At 52.4% G+C, this 21,347-nt stretch overlaps 1 protein-coding gene across 2 annotated transcripts in view; it reads left to right on the top strand.

The window, feature by feature from the left end:
* Positions 1 to 2,336: 2,336 nt before the first annotated feature.
* The window catches only part of LRCH4 (leucine rich repeats and calponin homology domain containing 4), a 38,309-nt gene continuing 19,298 nt past the window's right edge, over positions 2,337 to 21,347 (top strand). For both annotated transcript variants that reach the window (XM_075847341.1, XM_075847340.1), the window contains exons 1-6: positions 2,337 to 2,649; positions 18,091 to 18,235; positions 18,336 to 18,462; positions 20,639 to 20,744; positions 20,909 to 21,045; positions 21,129 to 21,238. In XM_075847341.1, coding sequence (XP_075703456.1) covers positions 2,433 to 2,649; positions 18,091 to 18,235; positions 18,336 to 18,462; positions 20,639 to 20,744; positions 20,909 to 21,045; positions 21,129 to 21,238 — 842 coding nt within the window. In that variant the 5' untranslated portion in view covers positions 2,337 to 2,432. The remainder of the gene's footprint in view (positions 2,650 to 18,090; positions 18,236 to 18,335; positions 18,463 to 20,638; positions 20,745 to 20,908; positions 21,046 to 21,128; positions 21,239 to 21,347) is intronic.

The following is a 21,347-nucleotide window of genomic DNA, read 5'->3' as shown; positions in this document are numbered from 1 at the left end:
CAGGACATGTATCCTCTCTCCACAGGACATGTATCCCCTTCTCCATCACAAACCTCGGACTTCCGGGGTCTGTGTCGGCAGCTCCGTAGAAATAAATGGAGCACCGGTCGTGCTTGTGCGCATGCATGACCAGCGCTCCTTTCATTTTTATTGAGCTGCGCAGACGCCGGAAGTCACAGGTTTGTCATGGAGAAGTTCAGGGGACTTTCGGTCCCCCGTTCCCCCTATCGCTGCCAGCGATCACTCATGTATCCCCTATCCTGTGGAGATCCTGTGGATAGGGGATACATGTCTTTTGTAGGACACACTGTAGGTCGCATTTTTTTGGGAGGGGGTACGCTGTATGGCGTTCCCTACAGGGGGGGGGGTGGCTGTATGGCGTTCCCTACAGGGGGGGGCTGTATGGCGTTCTCTACAGGGGGGGGGCTGTATGGCGTTCTCTACAGGGGGGGGGCTGTATGGCGTTCCCTACAGGGGTGGCTGTATGGCGTTCTCTACGGGGGGGGGGGCTGTATGGCGTTCCCTACAGGGGTGGCTGTATGGCGTTCTCTACAGGGGGGGCTGTATGGAGTTCTCTGCAGGGGGGCTGTATGGCATTATCTACAGGGGGCTGTATGGCATTATCTACAGGGGGGCTATATGGCGTTCTCTACAGGGGGGCTGTATGGCGTTCTCTACAGGGGGATGTATGGCATTATCTACAGGGGGGCTGTATGGCGTTCTCTACAGGGGGATGTATGGCGTTATCTACAGGGGGGCTGTATGGCGTTCTCTACAGGGGGGCTGTATGGCGTTATCTACAGGGGAGCTGTATGGCGTTCTCTACAGGAGGATGTATGGCGCTATCTACAGAGGGGGGGCTGTATGGCGCTATCTACAGGGGGGGGCTGTAAAAAAGGCCCTATCTACAAGGGGGGGGGGGGTTGTGTGACACACAGGGGAGAGGGGGGCCCCAGTCAAAAGTTTGCTATGGGGCCCAGTCTTTCCTAGTTACGCCCCTGTAGCTGCCCATTGAAATCTGATCTGTCACTCTCGTGTGAATGTAGCCTTATTATTATTGTCATTTATATTATTATTATCATCATCATCACTATTTTATTCATTTTATTATTATTATATTACTATTATCACTATTATTATATTATTATTATATTATTATTATTACGATTATTATTTTATTATTGTTATTACGATTATTATTATTATTATATTATTATTATATTATTATCACTATTATATTATTATTATATTATTATCACTATTATATTATTATTATATTATTATCACTATTATTATTATATTATTATCACTATTATTATTATTATATTATTATCACTATTATATTATTATTATATTATTATCACTATTATATTATTATTATATTATTATCACTATTATTACTATATTATTATCACTATTATTATTATTATATTATTATTACTATTATATTATTATTATATTATTATTACTATTATATTATTATCACTATTACTATTATATTATTATTATATTATTATTACTATTATATTATTATCACTATTATATTACTATCACTATTATATTACTATTATATTATTATCACTATTTTATTATTATATTATTATCACTATTATTACTATTATATTATTATCACTATTACTATTATATTATTATTATATTATTATCACTATTATATTATTATCACTATTACTATTATATTATTATCACTATTATATTATTATCACTATTACTATTATATTATTATCACTATTACTATTATATTATTATCACTATTATATTACTATTATATTATTATCTATATTATTATTATAATATTATTATCACTATTATATTATTTTATTATCACTATTATTATTATTATTATATTATTATCACTATTATATTACTATTATATTATTATCACTATTATATTATTATTATTATTATATTATTATCACTATTATTACTATTATATTATTATCACTATTATATTATTATTATATTATTATCACTATTATATTATTATTATATTGCTATCGCTATATTATTAGCCTGATTTCTGTGCAGGTGATTAGAGCGTGTCCGATAGGTCACACCAGCTGTCAATCATAGACTCAGCGATTGGACGAGTGCCAGGTGGGTGGGATCATGGAGGAGCAGATATATTTCATGGTACCACTTAGTTCCGTTAGTGACAGAGGAGGCGTGCCCAGTTTTTTTGCCTCATGTAAGTGGACAAAAGATGATGAGGGCGGGGCCAATAGGATGGAATTCCGTATAATCCGTTAATGAGAGGCGGGTATTCTCTTATCTTTACGCTTATTGGCTGACATATTGTTGTCATTCAGGACGGATTTTCTTACTGATTGGATGGATTTCGTGCTCCTACTCAGGGACGCGCTATCATTGGCTGTCGCTTAGCAGCGGTTCAGTCCCGACTCTTTCCGTTCTCAATGGCGGCGGGTAACGATGACGACGAAGGCGGCGGAGGGGACGGAGACCCCGGATTGTTTCCAAGTGAACCCTACACGGGGCTCGGCGGCCGGAGGAGTCTGGAAAAGGCCCTGGAGGAGGCGGCTAGTACCGGGGTGCTCAACCTGTCCGGCCGCCGCATGAAGGAACTTCCCGGGAGCGCCCGTAACAGCGACCTGACAGACGTCACACGAGCGGGTGAGACCTAGAGGAGAGAATGAGGAGATGAAGGGGAAAAGTACGAGGAGGAGAGGGGGGAAAAGTACGAGGAGATGAGGGGGGAAAGTACGAGGTGGTGAGGGGAAAAGTACGAGGAGATGAAGGGGGAAAAGTACGAGGAGGTGAGGGGGGAAAAGTACGAGGAGATGAGGGGGGAAAAGTACGAGGAGATGAAGGGGAAAAAAGTACGAGGAGATGAGGGGGGAAAGTACGAGGAGATGAGGGGAAAAGTACGAGGAGATGGGGGGAAAAGTACGAGGAGACGAGGGGGGAAAAGTCCGAGGAGATGAGGGGAAAAGTACGAGGAGATGAAGGGGGAAAAGTACGAGGAGATGAGGGGGGAAAAGTCCGAGGAGATGAGGGGAAAAGTACGAGGAGATGAAGGGGGAAAGTACGAGGAGGTGAGGGGGAAAAGTACGAGGAGGTGAGGGGAAAAGTACGAGGAGATGAGGGGGGAAAGTACGAGGAGGTGAGGGGGAAAAGTACGAGGAGGTGAGGGGAAAAGTACGAGGAGATGAGGGGAAAAGTACGAGGAGATGGGGGGAAAAGTACGAGGAGACGAGGGGGGAAAAGTACGAGGAGATGAGGGGAAAAGTACGAGGAGATGAAGGGGGAAAAGTACGAGGAGATGAGGGGGGAAAAGTCCGAGGAGATGAGGGGGGAAAGTACGAGGAGATGAGGGGGAAAAGTACGAGGAGGTGAGGGGAAAAGTACGAGGAGATGAGGGGAAAAGTACGAGGAGATGGGGGAAAAGTACGAGGAGACGAGGGGGGAAAAGTCCGAGGAGATGAGGGGAAAAGTACGAGGAGATGAAGGGGGAAAAGTACGAGGAGATGAGGGGGGAAAAGTCCGAGGAGATGAGGGGAAAAGTACGAGGAGATGAGGGGGGAAAGTACGAGGAGGTGAGGGGGAAAAGTACGAGGAGGTGAAGGGGAAAAGTACGAGGAGGTGAAGGGGAAAAGTACGAGGAGATGAGGGGAAAAGTACGAGGAGGTGAGGGGGGAAAAGTACGAGGAGGTGAAGGGGAAAAGTACGAGGAGATGAGGGGAAAAGTACGAGGAGGTGAGGGGGGAAAAGTACGAGGAGGTGAAGGGGAAAAGTACGAGGAGATGAGGGGGAAAAGTACGAGGAGACGAGGGGGAAAAGTACGAGGAGGTGAAGGGGGAAAAGTACGAGGAGATGAGGGGGAAAAGTACGAGGTGGTGAGGGGAAAAGTACGAGGAGATGAAGGGGGAAAAGTACGAGGAGATGAGGGGAAAAGTACGAGGAGATGAAGGGGGAAAAGTACGAGGAGATGAGGGGGGAAAAGTACGAGGAGGTGAAGGGGGAAAAGTACGAGGAGATGAAGGGGGAAAAGTACGAGGAGATGAGGGGGAAAAGTACGAGGAGGTGAAGGGGGAAAAGTACGAGGAGATGAAGGGGGAAAAGTACGAGGAGATGAGGGGGAAAAGTACGAGGAGGTGAAGGGGGAAAAGTACGAGGAGATGAGGGGGAAAAGTACGAGGAGATGAGGGGGAAAAGTACGAGGAGATGAGGGGGAAAAGTACGAGGAGGTGAAGGGGGAAAAGTACGAGGAGATGAAGGGGGAAAAGTACGAGGAGATGAAGGGGGAAAAGTACGAGGAGATGAAGGGGGAAAAGTACGAGGAGGTGAAGGGAAAAGTACGAGGAGATGAAGGGGAAAAAAGTACGAGGAGATGAGGGGGGAAAGTACGAGGAGACGAGGGGGAAAAGTACGAGGAGGTGAAGGGGAAAAGTACGAGGAGGTGAGGGGGAAAAGTACGAGGAGATGAAGGGGGAAAAGTACGAGGAGATGAGGGGAAAAGTACGAGGAGATGAGGGGGGAAAAGTACGAGGAGATGAAGGGGGAAAAGTACGAGGAGATGAGGGGGAAAAGTACGAGGAGGTGAAGGGGGAAAAGTACGAGGAGGTGAAGGGGAAAAGTACGAGGAGGTGAGGGAAAAGTACGAGGAGATGAGGGGGGAAAAGTACGAGGAGGTGAGGGGGGAAAAGTACGAGGAGATGAGGGGGGAAAAGTACGAGGAGATGAAGGGGAAAAAAGTACGAGGAGGTGAGGGGGGAAAGTACGAGGAGGTGAGGGGGAAAAGTACGAGGAGGTGAAGGGGGAAAAGTACGAGGAGATGAAGGGGAAAAGTACGAGGAGATGAAGGGGAAAAGTACGAGGAGATGAGGGGGGAAAAGTACGAGGAGATGAAGGGGGAAAAGTACGAGGAGATGAGGGGGGAAAAGTACGAGGAGATGAAGGGGAAAAAAGTACGAGGAGATGAAGGGGAAAAGTACGAGGAGGTGAAGGGGAAAAGTACGAGGAGATGAGGGGGAAAAGTACGAGGAGGTGAAGGGGAAAAGTACGAGGAGATGAGGGGGAAAGTACGAGGAGGTGAAGGGGGAAAAGTACGAGGAGATGAGGGGGAAAAGTACGAGGAGGTGAAGGGGGAAAAGTACGAGGAGGTGAGGGGGGAAAAGTACGAGGAGATGAGGGGGGAAAAGTACGAGGAGATGAGGGGGGAAAAGTACGAGGAGGTGAGGGGGAAAAGTACGAGGAGGTGAAGGGGAAAAGTACGAGGAGGTGAAGGGGAAAAGTACGAGGAGGTGAAGGGGAAAAGTACGAGGAGATGAAGGGGGAAAAGTACGAGGAGATGAAGGGGGAAAAGTACGAGGAGGTGAGGGGGGAAAAGTACGAGGAGGTGAAGGGGAAAAGTACGAGGAGGTGAGGGGGGGAAAAGTACGAGGAGGTGAGGGGGGGAAAAGTACGAGGAGATGAGGGGACAGAGCGAGAGAATGATTTGATTGGGGGACAGGAGTGGATGTACTGTGGGATCACACACAGGGTAGAAGAGGTCGCTGTGCACCCCATGAAAGTGATAGTAAGTTCCTCTCCTGGGGGTGCTGGGCATTAGATAGCATAGTGGGCCAAATTGGTGGTGGTGGTCTCAGACCCTGGACCCCCACCGATCCTCTATGACTTGTGCAGATATTCTGTAATTATTTTGCTCCATTGTGTGTGATCCGCGCTGGCAGCGCCCGGGTGTATAGTGATGACATCCCGGCAGTGTGTGGTACCAGGGCACGTGGGGCGCGGTGATCTCATCTCCAGCTGGGGGTTATCAAGGGAAGTTTTGCCTTTGTGCCGAGCAGGAGAGATGACGGCTGCTAATAATGGGGGTCTCCCTGGGCCCTCCGAGACTGGTATCATCAGATGAACGTCTCCCCTCTCTATGTAATGCGGGGACACGACTGTTACTCCATATAGAGCGGGGGGGATCGGCGGACCACTCTATTACCTTTCCTTTCTCCTTAGGCTGTTGTTTCATAGCCGGCAGCTCTCTGTACTCTGATCATACAGCGGATATAAGTGGAGACCTGCTGCCGGCCGCAACATTTCTCACACCTGTCGTATCTCCCGTCAGTGCTCTGTAATGAGGGACCATTGTACGGCGGGGGGGTCTCCGTGTATTGTGCAGGGGGGTCTCCGCATCCGTGAGCGATCTTTATCAATGGAATTCATTTGACACGTGTACCGACACCACACAGCACATCAGAGTGGCTCGGCGGTGATCATGGAGGCTCGTGGGTAATCATCACGGTGGTTTGGGGGAGGTCATCTCAGGGGTCATCACGGTGTCTGGCCGGTGACGATCACGGTGTCTGGCCGGTGACGATCACGGTGTCTGGCCGGTGACGATCACGGTGTCTGGACGATCACGGTGTCTGGGCGGTGACGATCACGGTGTCTGGGCGGTGACGATCACGGTGTCTGGGCGGAGACGATCACGGTGTCTGGGCGGTGACGATCACGGTGTCTGGGCGGTGACGATCACGGTGTCTGGGCGGTGACGATCATGGTGGCTCTGTTGTGATCACGGTGTCTGGGCGGTGACTATCACGGTAACTCGGCTGTGATCACGGTGTCTGGGCGGTGACTATCACGGTAACTCGGCTGTGATCACGGTGTCTGGGCGGTGACTATCACGGTAACTCGGCTGTGATCACGGTGTCTGGGCGGTGACGTTCACGGTGTCTCGGCTGTGATCACGGTGTCTGGGCGGTGACGATCACGGTGGCTCTGCTGTGATCACGGGGTCTGGGCGGTGACGATCACGGTGTCTGGGCGGTGACGATCACGGTGTCTCGGCTGTGATCGCGGTGTCTGGGCGGTGACTATCACAGTGGCTCGGCTGTGATTACGGTGGCTGGCCGTTCGTTCTGTTTATTTGCAGCGCTGGTGTTTGAGACTGTGTGCTCCATTGGGGACAACTAATGATGGCAATCTATTGTCCTCTGTTATCAGCCGTTTAGTGTTCTATATGTCGCGTATCTACATTACCTCCCGGAACATTTCCCTCCACTCAACATTTCCCTCCACTCAACATTTCCCTCCACACGTGTGACTGATTGTGGCTCATCTGCTATACTGAGGAGCACTGGCCGGGGTTACTCTGGAGCACCTGTCTTTTGGGGAAGTTGTTGGACGGTTTATAGAGGGACAATTCCTCCTCATCCTGGAGTTGTTTCTGGGGTCGGTGTCCCTGAGTTGTTAAGGAAATCCTTGATTGAGGATTGTGTGAACTCCGGATGTGCTGAAAGCTGATAATCTGCAATCAGCCCGAGACTCTGGCAGTGCCTGGACGCTGGGGGTTGTGCTCCCTTTCATGTGGTTCTGGAGGTTGTGCTCCCCCTCATGGTGTCTTGGGGTCTAAATATGATATGCTGGGGGTTGTGCTCCCTCTGGTGATGTGGACACTGGGGGTTGTGCTCCCTCTGGTGGTGTGGACACTGGGGGTTGTGCTCCCTCTGGTGGTGTGGACACTGGGGGTTGTGCTCCCTCTGGTGGTGTGGACACTGGGGGTGTGCTCCCTCTGGTGGTGTGGACACTGGGGGTTGTGCTCCCTCTGGTGGTGTGGACACTGGGGGTTGTGGACCCTGACATGGTGCCTGGTGCTCTTAGTCTAGGGCTGGTAGGGACGTTGGTTACATAAGCTGACAGCTGGTTGCAGTTTTCTCCTGAGTTTTCTGCACAGTGTGAGCTGCAGATCCCAGGGTGGGAGTTATACTCCTGACGGTCACATCCGCTGCGCTCCTCTCTGTATACATTCCCTGTCATGATTTATCCTCCCGGAGTCCTGCTGCTCTGATATGGGGGATGATGGATTTGTTTTTGACTTGTGCTCCTGCTTCTCTGCTGATGGGCCGCTCTTGGCTTTTCTGCTGATGGGCCGCTCCTCTGATGGGCCGCTCCTCTGATGGGCCGCTCCTCTGATGGGCCACTCCTCTGATGGGCCGCTCTTGGCTCTGGGCCGCTCCTCTGATGGGCTGCTCTTGGCTCTGGGCCGCTCCTCAGATGGGCCGCTCTTGGCTCTGGGCCGCTCCTCTGATGGTCCGCTCCTCTGATGAGCCGCTCTTGGCTTCTCTGCTGATAAGCCGCTCTTGGCTCTGGGCCGCTCCTCTGATGGGCCGCACTTGGCTCTGGGCCGCTCCTCTGATGGGCCGCACTTGGCTCTGGGCCGCTCCTCTGATGGGCCGCACTTGGCTCTGGGCCGCTCCTCTGATGGGCCGCACTTGGCTCTGGGCCGCTCCTCTGATGGGCCGCACTTGGCTCTGGGCCGCTCCTCTGATGGGCCGCACTTGGCTCTGGACCGCTCCTCTGATGGGCCGCACTTGGCTCTGGACCGCTCCTTTGATGGGCCGCTCTGGGCAGCTTCTTTGATGAGCCGCTCTTGGCTCTGGACCCTCTCCTCTGATTAGCTGCTCTTTGCTCTGGCCTGCTCCTCTGATGGGCCGCTCCTCTGATGGTCTACTCCTCTGATGAGCCGCACTTGGCTTCTCTGCTGATAAGCCGCTCTTGGCTCTGGACCGCTCCTCTGATGGGCCGCTCTTGGCTCTGGGCCGCTCCTCTGATGGGCCGCTCTTGGCTCTGGGCCGCTCCTCTGATGGGCCGCTCTTGGCTCTGGGCCGCTCCTCTGATGGTCCGCTCCTCTGATGAGCCGCTCTTGGCTTCTCTGCTGATAACCCGCTCTTGGCTCTGGACCGCTCCTTTGATGGGCCGCTCTGGACCGCTCCTCTGATGGGCCGCACTTGGCTCTGGACCGCTCCTCTGATGGGCTGCACTTGGCTCTGGACCGCTCCTCTGATGGGCTGCACTTGGCTCTGGACCGCTCCTCTGATGGGCCACACTTGGCTCTGGGCCGCTCCTTTGATGGGCCGCTCTGGACCGCTCCTCTGATGGGCCGCTCTTGGCTCTGGGCTGCTCCTCTGATGGGCCGCTCTTTGCTCTGGGCCGCTCCTCTGATGGTCCGCTCCTCTGATGAGCCGCTCTTGGCTTCTCTGCTGATAAGCCGCTCTTGGCTCTGGGCCGCTCATCTGATGGGCCACACTTGGCTCTGGACCTCTCCTCTGATGGGCCACACTTGGCTCTGGACCGCTCCTCTGATGGGCCACACTTGGCTCTGGACCGCTCCTTTTGATGGGCAGCTTCTTTGATGAGCCGCTCTTGGCTCTGGACCCCCTCCTCTGATTAGCTGCTCTGTGCTCTGGCCTGCTCCTCTGATGAGCCGCACTTGGCTTCTCTGCTGATAAGCCGCTCTTGGCTCTGGACCGCTCCTCTGATGGGCCGCTCTTGGCTCTGGGCCGCTCCTCTGATGGTCCGCTCCTCTGATGAGCCGCTCTTGGCTTCTCTGCTGATAAGCCGCTCGTGGCTCTGGACCGCTCCTCTGATGGGCCGCACTTGGCTCTGGGCCGCTCCTCTCATGGGCCGCTCTTGGCTCTGGACCGCTCCTCTGATGGGCCGCTCTTGGCTCTGGACCGCTCCTCTGATTGGCCGCACTTGGCTCTGGGCCGCTCCTCTGATGGACCGCACTTGGCTCTGGGCCGCTCCTCTGATGGGCCGCACTTGGCTCTGGGCCGCTCCTCTGATGGGCCGCTCCTCTGATGGTCCGCTCCTCTGATGAGCCGCACTTGGCTCTGGACCGCTCCTTTTGATGGGCAGCTTCTTTGATGAGCCGCTCTTGGCTCTGGACCCCCTCCTCTGATTAGCTGCTCTTTGCTCTGGACCGCTCCTCTGATAAACCGCTCTTGGCTCTGGACCGCTCCTCTGATGGGCCGCTCTTGGCTCTGGGCCGCTCCTCTGATGAGCCGCTCTTGGCTTCTCTGCTGATAAGCCGCTCTTGGCTCTGGGCCGCTCCTCTGATGGGCTGCTCTTGGCTCTGGGCCGCTCCTCAGATGGGCCGCTCTTGGCTCTGGGCCGCTCCTCTGATGGTCCGCTCCTCTGATGAGCCGCTCTTGGCTTCTCTGCTGATAAGCCGCTCTTGGCTCTGGGCCGCTCCTCTGATGGGCCGCACTTGGCTCTGGGCCGCTCCTCTGATGGGCCGCACTTGGCTCTGGGCCGCTCCTCTGATGGGCCGCACTTGGCTCTGGGCCGCTCCTCTGATGGGCCGCACTTGGCTCTGGGCCGCTCCTCTGATGGGCCGCACTTGGCTCTGGGCCGCTCCTCTGATGGGCCGCACTTGGCTCTGGGCCGCTCCTCTGATGGGCCGCACTTGGCTCTGGGCCGCTCCTCTGATGGGCCGCACTTGGCTCTGGACCGCTCCTTTGATGGGCCGCTCTGGGCAGCTTCTTTGATGAGCCGCTCTTGGCTCTGGACCCTCTCCTCTGATTAGCTGCTCTTTGCTCTGGCCTGCTCCTCTGATGGGCCGCTCCTCTGATGGTCTACTCCTCTGATGAGCCGCACTTGGCTTCTCTGCTGATAAGCCGCTCTTGGCTCTGGACCGCTCCTCTGATGGGCCGCTCTTGGCTCTGGGCCGCTCCTCTGATGGGCCGCTCTGGGCCGCTCCTCTGATGGGCCGCTCTTGGCTCTGGGCCGCTCCTCTGATGGTCCGCTCCTCTGATGAGCCGCTCTTGGCTTCTCTGCTGATAACCCGCTCTTGGCTCTGGACCGCTCCTTTGATGGGCCGCTCTGGACCGCTCCTCTGATGGGCCGCACTTGGCTCTGGACCGCTCCTCTGATGGGCTGCACTTGGCTCTGGACCGCTCCTCTGATGGGCCACACTTGGCTCTGGGCCGCTCCTTTGATGGGCCGCTCTGGACCGCTCCTCTGATGGGCCGCTCTTGGCTCTGGGCTGCTCCTCTGATGGGCCGCTCTTTGCTCTGGGCCGCTCCTCTGATGGTCCGCTCCTCTGATGAGCCGCTCTTGGCTTCTCTGCTGATAAGCCGCTCTTGGCTCTGGGCCGCTCCTCTGATGGGCCGCACTTGGCTCTGGGCCGCTCATCTGATGGGCCACACTTGGCTCTGGACCTCTCCTCTGATGGGCCACACTTGGCTCTGGACCGCTCCTCTGATGGGCCACACTTGGCTCTGGACCGCTCCTTTTGATGGGCAGCTTCTTTGATGAGCCGCTCTTGGCTCTGGACCCCCTCCTCTGATTAGCTGCTCTGTGCTCTGGCCTGCTCCTCTGATGAGCCGCACTTGGCTTCTCTGCTGATAAGCCGCTCTTGGCTCTGGACCGCTCCTCTGATGGGCCGCTCTTGGCTCTGGGCCGCTCCTCTGATGGTCCGCTCCTCTGATGAGCCGCTCTTGGCTTCTCTGCTGATAAGCCGCTCGTGGCTCTGGACCGCTCCTCTGATGGGCCGCACTTGGCTCTGGGCCGCTCCTCTCATGGGCCGCTCTTGGCTCTGGACCGCTCCTCTGATGGGCCGCTCTTGGCTCTGGACCGCTCCTCTGATTGGCCGCACTTGGCTCTGGGCCGCTCCTCTGATGGACCGCACTTAGCTCTGTGCCGCTCCTCTGATGGGCCGCACTTGGCTCTGGGCCGCTCCTCTGATGGGCCGCTCCTCTGATGGTCCGCTCCTCTGATGAGCCGCACTTGGCTCTGGACCGCTCCTTTTGATGGGCAGCTTCTTTGATGAGCCGCTCTTGGCTCTGGACCCCCTCCTCTGATTAGCTGCTCTTTGCTCTGGACCGCTCCTCTGATAAGCCGCTCTTGGCTCTGGACCGCTCCTCTGATGGGCCGCTCTTGGCTCTGGGCCGCTCCTCTGATGAGCCGCTCTTGGCTTCTCTGCTGATAAGCCGCTCTTGGCTCTGGACCGCTCCTCTGATGGGCCGCACTTGGCTCTGGGCCGCTCCTCTGATGGTCCGCTCTTGGCTCTGGACCGCTCCTCTGATGGGCCGCTCTTGGCTCTGGGCCGCTCCTCTGATGGTCCGCTCCTCTGATGAGCCGCTCTTGGCTTCTCTGCTGATAACCCGCTCTTGGCTCTGGACCGCTCCTTTGATGGGCCGCTCTGGACCGCTCCTCTGATGGGCCGCACTTGGCTCTGGACCGCTCCTCTGATGGGCCGCACTTGGCTCTGGACCGCTCCTCTGATGGGCTGCACTTGGCTCTGGACCGCTCCTCTGATGGGCCACACTTGGCTCTGGGCCGCTCCTTTGATGGGCCGCTCTGGACCGCTCCTCTGATGGGCCGCTCTTGGCTCTGGGCTGCTCCTCTGATGGGCCGCTCTTTGCTCTGGGCCGCTCCTCTGATGGTCCGCTCCTCTGATGAGCTGCTCTTGGCTTCTCTGCTGATAAGCCGCTCTTGGCTCTGGGCCGCTCCTCTGATGGGCCGCACTTGGCTCTGGGCCGCTCATCTGATGGGCCACACTTGGCTCTGGACCTCTCCTCTGATGGGCCACACTTGGCTCTGGACCGCTCCTCTGATGGGCCACACTTGGCTCTGGACCGCTCCTTTTGATGGGCAGCTTCTTTGATGAGCCGCTCTTGGCTCTGGACCCCCTCCTCTGATTAGCTGCTCTGTGCTCTGGCCTGCTCCTCTGATGGGCCGCTCCTCTGATGAGCCGCACTTGGCTTCTCTGCTGATAAGCCGCTCTTGGCTCTGGACCGCTCCTCTGATGGGCCGCTCTTGGCTCTGGGCCGCTCCTCTGATGGTCCGCTCCTCTGATGAGCCGCTCTTGGCTTCTCTGCTGATAAGCCGCTCGTGGCTCTGGACCGCTCCTCTGATGGGCCGCACTTGGCTCTGGGCCGCTCCTCTCATGGGCCGCTCTTGGCTCTGGACCGCTCCTCTGATGGGCCGCTCTTGGCTCTGGACCGCTCCTCTGATTGGCCGCACTTGGCTCTGGGCCGCTCCTCTGATGGACCGCACTTGGCTCTGGGCCGCTCCTCTGATGGGCCGCACTTGGCTCTGGGCCGCTCCTCTGATGGGCCGCTCCTCTGATGGTCCGCTCCTCTGATGAGCCGCACTTGGCTCTGGACCGCTCCTTTTGATGGGCAGCTTCTTTGATGAGCCGCTCTTGGCTCTGGACCCCCTCCTCTGATTAGCTGCTCTTTGCTCTGGACCGCTCCTCTGATAAGCCGCTCTTGGCTCTGGACCGCTCCTCTGATGGGCCGCTCTTGGCTCTGGGCCGCTCCTCTGATGAGCCGCTCTTGGCTTCTCTGCTGATAAGCCGCTCTTGGCTCTGGACCGCTCCTCTGATGGGCCGCACTTGGCTCTGGGCCGCTCCTCTGATGGGCCGCTCTTGGCTCTGGACCGCTCCTCTGATGGGCCGCTCTTGGCTCTGGACCGCTCCTCTGATGGGCCGCTCTTGGCTCTGGACCGCTCCTCTGATGGGCCGCTCTGGGCTGCTCCTCTGATGGGCCGCTTGTGGCTCTGAGCTGCACCGCTGATGGACCGCTTGCGGCCGCTCTATTTTCCTCTAGGAGCAGCGCATAGCGGGTCAGTGATGTCCAGGTCTCGTCAGTGGGCCGCTCTCCTCCCGCTACTGGCACAGATCACACCCTCCCCCTCTTCTTCACTCATCTTTTTGCAGAAGTAAATCGGATGAGTGATGAGACCACATCCTGCACCCGCTGTGTTATAAAGAAATCTGCTGATCAGATGTCACTGTGCCGACTGCTGTGTCCTGAGGGCAGCCTGACACATAACAGCGGGCACCAGGAGTCCATGACAACCTTCCCATACAATTATTATTGTGTGTGAAGGAAAATGTGGGCACAACGTGTCTGCCCGGCATAAGTCATTACAGAGGCAAGTAATCCCTGAACCAATGTGCGGACCGGGCAGTGCCACCTTGTGTGTGTGTGGGGGGGGGGGGGGGTCAGATTTCACATAGGAAGAGTGTGCAGGTCGTAGGTTTATCACATATATGATCAGAGTCTTAATACACTGAGGAACCCTGTGCCAGTCCACGCTGCGCGTCCTCCTGCCAGACCCAATGCAAACATTTATTAGGGTTATTATATCGCCGCCCCTCTGATTCATCGCCAGCACGCTCAATAGACCCTTTATTACTAGCTGGGCACCGTGCCACACCGAGGTAACATGACGGCTCACGTTCTAAGCCGCAGGCATGGGCGCACTCTGCCAACACCCAGGACAAGAGCAACAAACCAGGGGGAGGGCAGGCGACAGAGAGGGGGAGGGTGAAAGCTGGGGTCAGAGGTCACGTAAGGGCATGACAGAATCACAATGTAGCAGAGTCTGAGCTGCGTGTTTACATGACATGGTGTAGTGTCTGGACTGTGTATATACATGACATGGTGTAGTGGTGTCTGGACTGTGTATATACATGACATGGTGTAGTGTCTGGTCTGTGTATATACATGACATGGTGTAGTGTCTGGACTGTGTATATACATGACATGGTGTAGTGTCTGGACTGTGTATATACATGACATGATGTAGTGTCTGGACTGTGTATATACATGACACGATGTAGTGTCTGGACTGTGTATATACATGACACGGTGTAGTGTCTGGACTGTGTATATACATGACACTGTGTAGTGTCTGGACTGTGTATATACATGACACGATGTAGTGTCTGGACTGTGTATATACATGACACGGTGTAGTGTCTGGACTGTGTATATACATGACATGGTGTAGTGTCTGGACTGTGTATATACATGACATGGTGTAGTGGTGTCTGGACTGTGTATATACATGACATGGTGTAGTGGTGTCTGGACTGTGTATATACATGACATGGTGTAGTGTCTGGACTGTGTATATACATGACACGGTGTAGTGTCTGGTCTGTGTATATACATGACATGGTGTAGTGTCTGGACTGTGTATATACATGACATGGTGTAGTGGTGTCTGGACTGTGTATATACATGACATGGTGTAGTGGTGTCTGGACTGTGTATATACATGACATGGTGTAGTGGTGTCTGGTCTGTGTATATACATGACATGGTGTAGTGGTGTCTGGACTGTGTATATACATGACACGGTGTAGTGTCTGGACTGTGTATATACATGACACGGTGTAGTGTCTGGACTGTGTATATACATGACACGGTGTAGTGTCTGGACTGTGTATATACATGACACGGTGTAGTGTCTGGACTGTGTATATACATGACACGGTGTAGTGTCTGGACTGTGTATATACATGACATGGTGTAGTGTCTGGACTGTGTATATACATGACATGGTGTAGTGTCTGGACTGTGTATATACATGACATGGTGTAGTGGTGTCTGGACTGTGTATATACATGACATGGTGTAGTGGTGTCTGGACTGTGTATATACATGACATGGTGTAGTGGTGTCTGGACTGTGTATATACATGACATGGTGTAGTGTCTGGACTGTGTATATACATGACATGGTGTAGTGTCTGGACTGTGTATATACATGACATGGTGTAGTGGTGTCTGGACTGTGTATATACATGACATGATGTAGTGTCTGGACTGTGTATATACATGACATGGTGTAGTGGTGTCTGGACTGTGTATATACATGACATGGTGTAGTGTCTGGACTGTGTATATACATGACATGGTGTAGTGTCTGGACTGTGTATATACATGATATGGTGTAGTGTCTGGACTGTGTATATACATGACATGGTGTAGTGGTGTCTGGACTGTGTATATACATGACATGGTGTGGTGTCTGGACTGTGTACATGACACGGTGTAGTGTCTGGACTGTGTATATACATGACATGGTGTAGTGTCTGGACTGTGTATATACATGACATGGTGTGGTGTCTGGACTGTGTATATACATGACATGGTGTAGTGGTGTCTGGACTGTGTATATACATGACATGGTGTAGTGGTGTCTGGACTGTGTATATACATGACATGGTGTAGTGGTGTCTGGACTGTGTATATACATGACATGGTGTAGTGGTGTCTGGACTGTGTATATACATGACATGGTGTAGTGTCTGGACTGTGTATATACATGACATGGTGTAGTGGTGTCTGGACTGTGTATATACATGACATGGTGTAGTGGTGTCTGGACTGTGTATATACATGACATGGTGTAGTGTCTGGACTGTGTATATACATGACATGGTGTAGTGGTGTCTGGACTGTGTATATACATGACATGGTGTAGTGTCTGGACTGTGTATATACATGACATGGTGTAGTGGTGTCTGGACTGTGTATATACATGACACGGTGTAGTGTCTGGTCTGTGTATATACATGACATGGTGTAGTGTCTGGACTGTGTATATACATGACATGGTGTAGTGGTGTCTGGACTGTGTATATACATGACATGGTGTAGTGTCTGGACTGTGTATATACATGACATGGTGTAGTGTCTGGACTGTGTATATACATGACATGGTGTAGTGGTGTCTGGACTGTGTATATACATGACATGGTGTAGTGTCTGGACTGTGTATATACATGACATGGTGTAGTGTCTGGACTGTGTATATACATGACACGGTGTAGTGTCTGGACTGTGTATATACATGACATGGTGTAGCGGTGTCTGGACTGTGTATATACATGACATGGTGTAGTGTCTGGACTGTGTATATACATGACATGGTGTAGTGTCTGGACTGTGTATATACATGACATGGTGTAGTGTCTGGACTGTGTATATACATGACATGGTGTAGTGTCTGGACTGTGTATATACATGACACGGTGTAGTGGTGTCTGGACTGTGTATATACATGACATGGTGTAGTGTCTGGACTGTGTATATACATGACATGGTGTAGTGTCTGGACTGTGTATATACATGACATGGTGTGGTGTCTGGACTGTGTATATACATGACATGGTGTAGTGTCTGGACTGTGTATATACATGACATGGTGTAGTGTCTGGACTGTGTATATACATGACACGGTGTAGTGGTGTCTGGACTGTGTATATACATGACATGGTGTAGTGTCTGGACTGTGTATATACATGACATGGTGTAGTGTCTGGACTGTGTATATACATGACATGGTGTAGTGGTGTCTGGACTGTGTATATACATGACATGGTGTAGTGTCTGGACTGTGTATATACATGACACGGTGTAGTGGTGTCTGGACTGTGTATATACATGACATGGTGTAGTGTCTGGACTGTGTATATACATGACATGGTGTAGTGTCTGGACTGTGTATATACATGACACGGTGTAGTGGTGTCTGGACTGTGTATATACATGACATGGTGTAGTGTCTGGACTGTGTATATACATGACATGGTGTAGTGTCTGGACTGTGTATGTACATGACATGGTGTAGTGGTGTCTGGACTGTGTATATACATGACACGGTGTAGTGTCTGGACTGTGTATATACATGACATGGTGTAGTGTCTGGACTGTGTATATACATGACATGGTGTAGTGTCTGGACTGTGTATATACATGACATGGTGTAGTGGTGTCTGGACTGTGTATATACATGACACGGTGTAGTGTCTGGACTGTGTATATACATGACACGGTGTAGTGTCTGGACTGTGTATATACATGACACGGTGTAGTGTCTGGACTGTGTATATACATGACACGGTGTAGTGTCTGGACTGTGTATATACATGACACGGTGTAGTGTCTGGACTGTGTATATACATGACATGGTGTAGTGTCTGGACTGTGTATATACATGACATGGTGTAGTGTCTGGACTGTGTATATACATGACACGGTGTAGTGTCTGGTCTGTGTATATACATGACACGGTGTAGTGTCTGGACTGTGTATATACATGACACGGTGTAGTATCTGGACTGTGTATATACATGACATGGTGTAGTGTCTGGACTGTGTATATACATGACATGGTGTAGTGTCTGGTCTGTGTATATACATGACACGGTGTAGTGTCTGGACTGTGTATATACATGACACGGTGTAGTATCTGGACTGTGTATATACATGACATGGTGTAGTGTCTGGTCTGTGTATATACATGACACGGTGTAGTGTCTGGACTGTGTATATACATGACATGGTGTAGTGTCTGGTCTGTGTATATACATGACACGGTGTAGTGTCTGGACTGTGTATATACATGACACGGTGTAGTATCTGGACTGTGTATATACATGACATGGTGTAGTGTCTGGTCTGTGTATATACTTGTTATGATGTAGCAGTGCCAGTATTGCTGTAGTCAGGTGATGTGGTGTTGTCCGCAGATCTCTCCAGGAATCGTCTGTCGGAGGTGCCGCTGGAGCTCTGTCATCTGGTGTCTCTGGAGTCCCTGACTCTCTACCACAACTGTCTGCGGACTCTTCCTCCATCTTTTTCTAACCTGCAGGTCCTGACGTACCTGAACATAAGGTGAGCGGCTCCGTTGATGATGATGATGATGATAATTATGATGTCGCCCCTGGCACTCGCCCGCTGTATATTTTTCTAACCCTTGTCCTTGTCTCTACAGCCGCAACCTCCTGACCTCTCTGCCCCCTCACGTCTGCCGTTTGCCCCTCTCCGTCCTCATTGCCAGTAACAACAAGCTGAGCTCCATCCCGGAGGAGGTGGGCGCCATGGTCAGTCTCCGGCAGCTGGTGAGTTGTGTAATCTGTGAGCATGCCACTGATGATGTGAGGGCCGTGGTGCCCGCAGGGGAGACCCCGGTGTAGACAGGGAGGATTGTACCTATTTTGATCCTTTTATGACCCCTCTCCCTCTTCTGTATCAGGGGATATTCAGTAATGGGGGCGACAGCACATAATACGTGCGGTGCTATGTCCTGCGAGCGCCTCCAATTCCCTAATTACTTTACTGCATATAAACATGTGAACACAACCCACCCTGATGGGGTGTCAGGGGTGAGAGCTGGGGTCAGACACATCTTGTGACCAGTGGAGGGGCCTGTATGGTGTCATTATTCATGCTGCCCCTTGTGGGACTGCTGGGCCCTGCCGCCTCATGTGGGACTGCTGGGCCCTGCCGCCTCATGTGGGACTGCTGGGCCCTGCCGCCTCATGTGGGACTGCTGGGCCCTGCCGCCTCATGTGGGACTGCTGGGCCCTGCCGCCTCATGTGGGACTGCTGGGCCCTGCCGCCTCATGTGGGACTGCTGGGCCCTGCCGCCTCATGTGGGACTGCTGGGCCCTGCCTCCCCTTGTGGGACTGCTGGGCCCTGCCTCCCCTTGTGGGACTGCTGGGCCCTGCCGCCTCATGTGGGACTGCTGGGCCCTGCCGCCTGCTGTACGGGGATCATTATGTGGCAGTCTGTACAGTCTCCGGGCCGGAGTGTCATCACGGGAGGATGTTGCTCCATGCTGTCATTGTGTAATCTGTAGCTTCCTGCTGTCACTGTGTCTGCTGCGCTGCCTGGCGTGTCTGCCGTGCCCCCGGGGTACACGACCCCCACATCTTAAAAAAACCAGGAATTAGATGGAGTTTTTCAGGGTTGTGTGTTTATTTTTATTCCCGTTGCTGACATCTGACACATGAGTGAAGTCGCAGGGGAAGTATGGAGCGAGATCAGGAGCGGAGCGCAGCGTCTGTCAGCTGATGGCTCCTGGATGTTTAAAGAGGCTCTGTCACCAGATTTTGCAGCCCCTATCTGCTATTGTAGCAGATCGGCGCTGCAATGTAGATTACAGTAACGTTTTTATTTTTAGAAAACGAGCATTTTTGGCCAAGTTATGACCATTTTTGTATTTATGCAAATGAGGCTTGCAAAAGTACAACTGGGCGTGTTTAAAAGTAAAAGTCCAACTGGGCGTGTATTATGTGCGTACATCGGGGCGTGTTTACTACTTTTACTAGCTGGGCGTTGTGTATAGAAGTATCATCCACTTCTCTTCAGAACGCCCAGCTTCTGGCAGTGCAGACACAGCGTGTTCTCGAGAGATCACGCTGTGACGTCACTCACAGGTCCTGCATCGTGTCAGACGAGCGAGGACACATCGGCACCAGAGGCTACAGATGATTCTGCAGCAGCATCAACGTTTGCAGGTAAGTAGCTACATCGACTTACCTGCAAACGCCGATGCTGCTGCAGAATCAACTGAAGCCTCTGGTGCCGATGTGGCCGACACGATGCAGGACCTGTGAGTGATGTCACAGATCTGCACTGCCAGAAGCTGGGCGTTCTGAAGAGAAGTGGATGATACTTCTCATCAGAACGCCCAGCTAGTAAAAGAAGTAAACACGCCCCGATGTACGCACATAATACACGCCCCGATGTACGCACATAATACACGCCCCGATGTACGCACATAATACACGCCCACTTGGACTTTTACTTTTCAACACGCCCACTTGTACTTTTGCAAGCCTAATTTGCATAAATACAAAAATGGTCATAACTTGGCCAAAAATGCTCGTTTTTAAAAAATAAAAACGTTACTGTAATCTACATTGCAGCGCCGATCTGCTACAATAGCAGATAGGGGTTGCAAAATCTGGTGACAGAGCCTCTTTAACCACTTAGATCCCTGGTCAATGGCGACTCCAGCGTGTCAGCGGTTATACAGAGGGGGTGCACGTAGCAGCGATTTAGGTTTTTTTAAGCGTGACTTTGTATGTCGCAGTTAAAGCCAATGACAATTGTGTCTGATGATCTCGGCCAAAGCCAGTGCTCAATACTCCGGTGTAATCCTGGTAGATCTGCTGCGTGTGACGGGGTAGAGCGCCCCCTGCTGCTTCACTCTCTTACTTCTCCTCTCTCCCTCGCTCTCTCTTCTGTATTGGAGTAGGGGGTTACTCTGCTTTTTGTTTCTCTCACAGGATATCAGCTGCAATGAGCTCCAGTCGCTGCCGCCACAGTTGGGGTCCCTGCAGTCGCTGCGAGAGTTAAATGTGCGCAGGAATCAGCTGACGTCGCTGCCGGAGGGTAATCGCCGTCTACGTCCGTTATTGATCCGTCATGTGATTTAGGACCCTTAGTCGCTTTGCGTTTAGGAATATTGCGCCGTTTTCTGGCGTCGCCCTGTAATTCACATCCAGGAGGAGCAGAGGAGGCCGCGTCTATTTGACATGTGATCTTGTATTATTCAGAAATCTCCGAGCTGCCACTGACTCGTCTGGACTTCTCCTGTAACCGAGTCGCCCGCATTCCTGTCTGTTACCGCCACTTACGGCACCTCCAGAGCATCGTCCTGGACAACAACCCCCTGCAGTACCCGCCCGCTCAGGTAAGCTGTCGCCCTCCCGTCACCCTTCATGTTGCCCACAAAGTGGGAGCGACTAAATCTTCTCAATGTCTTTCCCGCTCTAGATCTGCCTTAAAGGGAAGGTTCACATATTTAAGTACTTGAACATAGAAGCTTGCAGTAAACCGGTGCCCGACTCGGGAAAACTGAGCCGCCCCACCAGCTTTACTACGTGGTGAGTAAACGATCCCGTGCGGCTTCATCGGGCATTTGACCCCCATAAAGAAAACAGTCAGCGTATCCTCACAGGGCTGATAACAGGGAGCAATAGATTTTAAGATGCT

This window comes from Rhinoderma darwinii (assembly GCF_050947455.1).
Source record: "Rhinoderma darwinii isolate aRhiDar2 chromosome 3 unlocalized genomic scaffold, aRhiDar2.hap1 SUPER_3_unloc_2, whole genome shotgun sequence".
In the NCBI taxonomy this organism is placed as follows: domain Eukaryota; kingdom Metazoa; phylum Chordata; class Amphibia; order Anura; family Rhinodermatidae; genus Rhinoderma; species Rhinoderma darwinii.
This window is presented reverse-complemented; position numbering and strand designations above follow the sequence as displayed.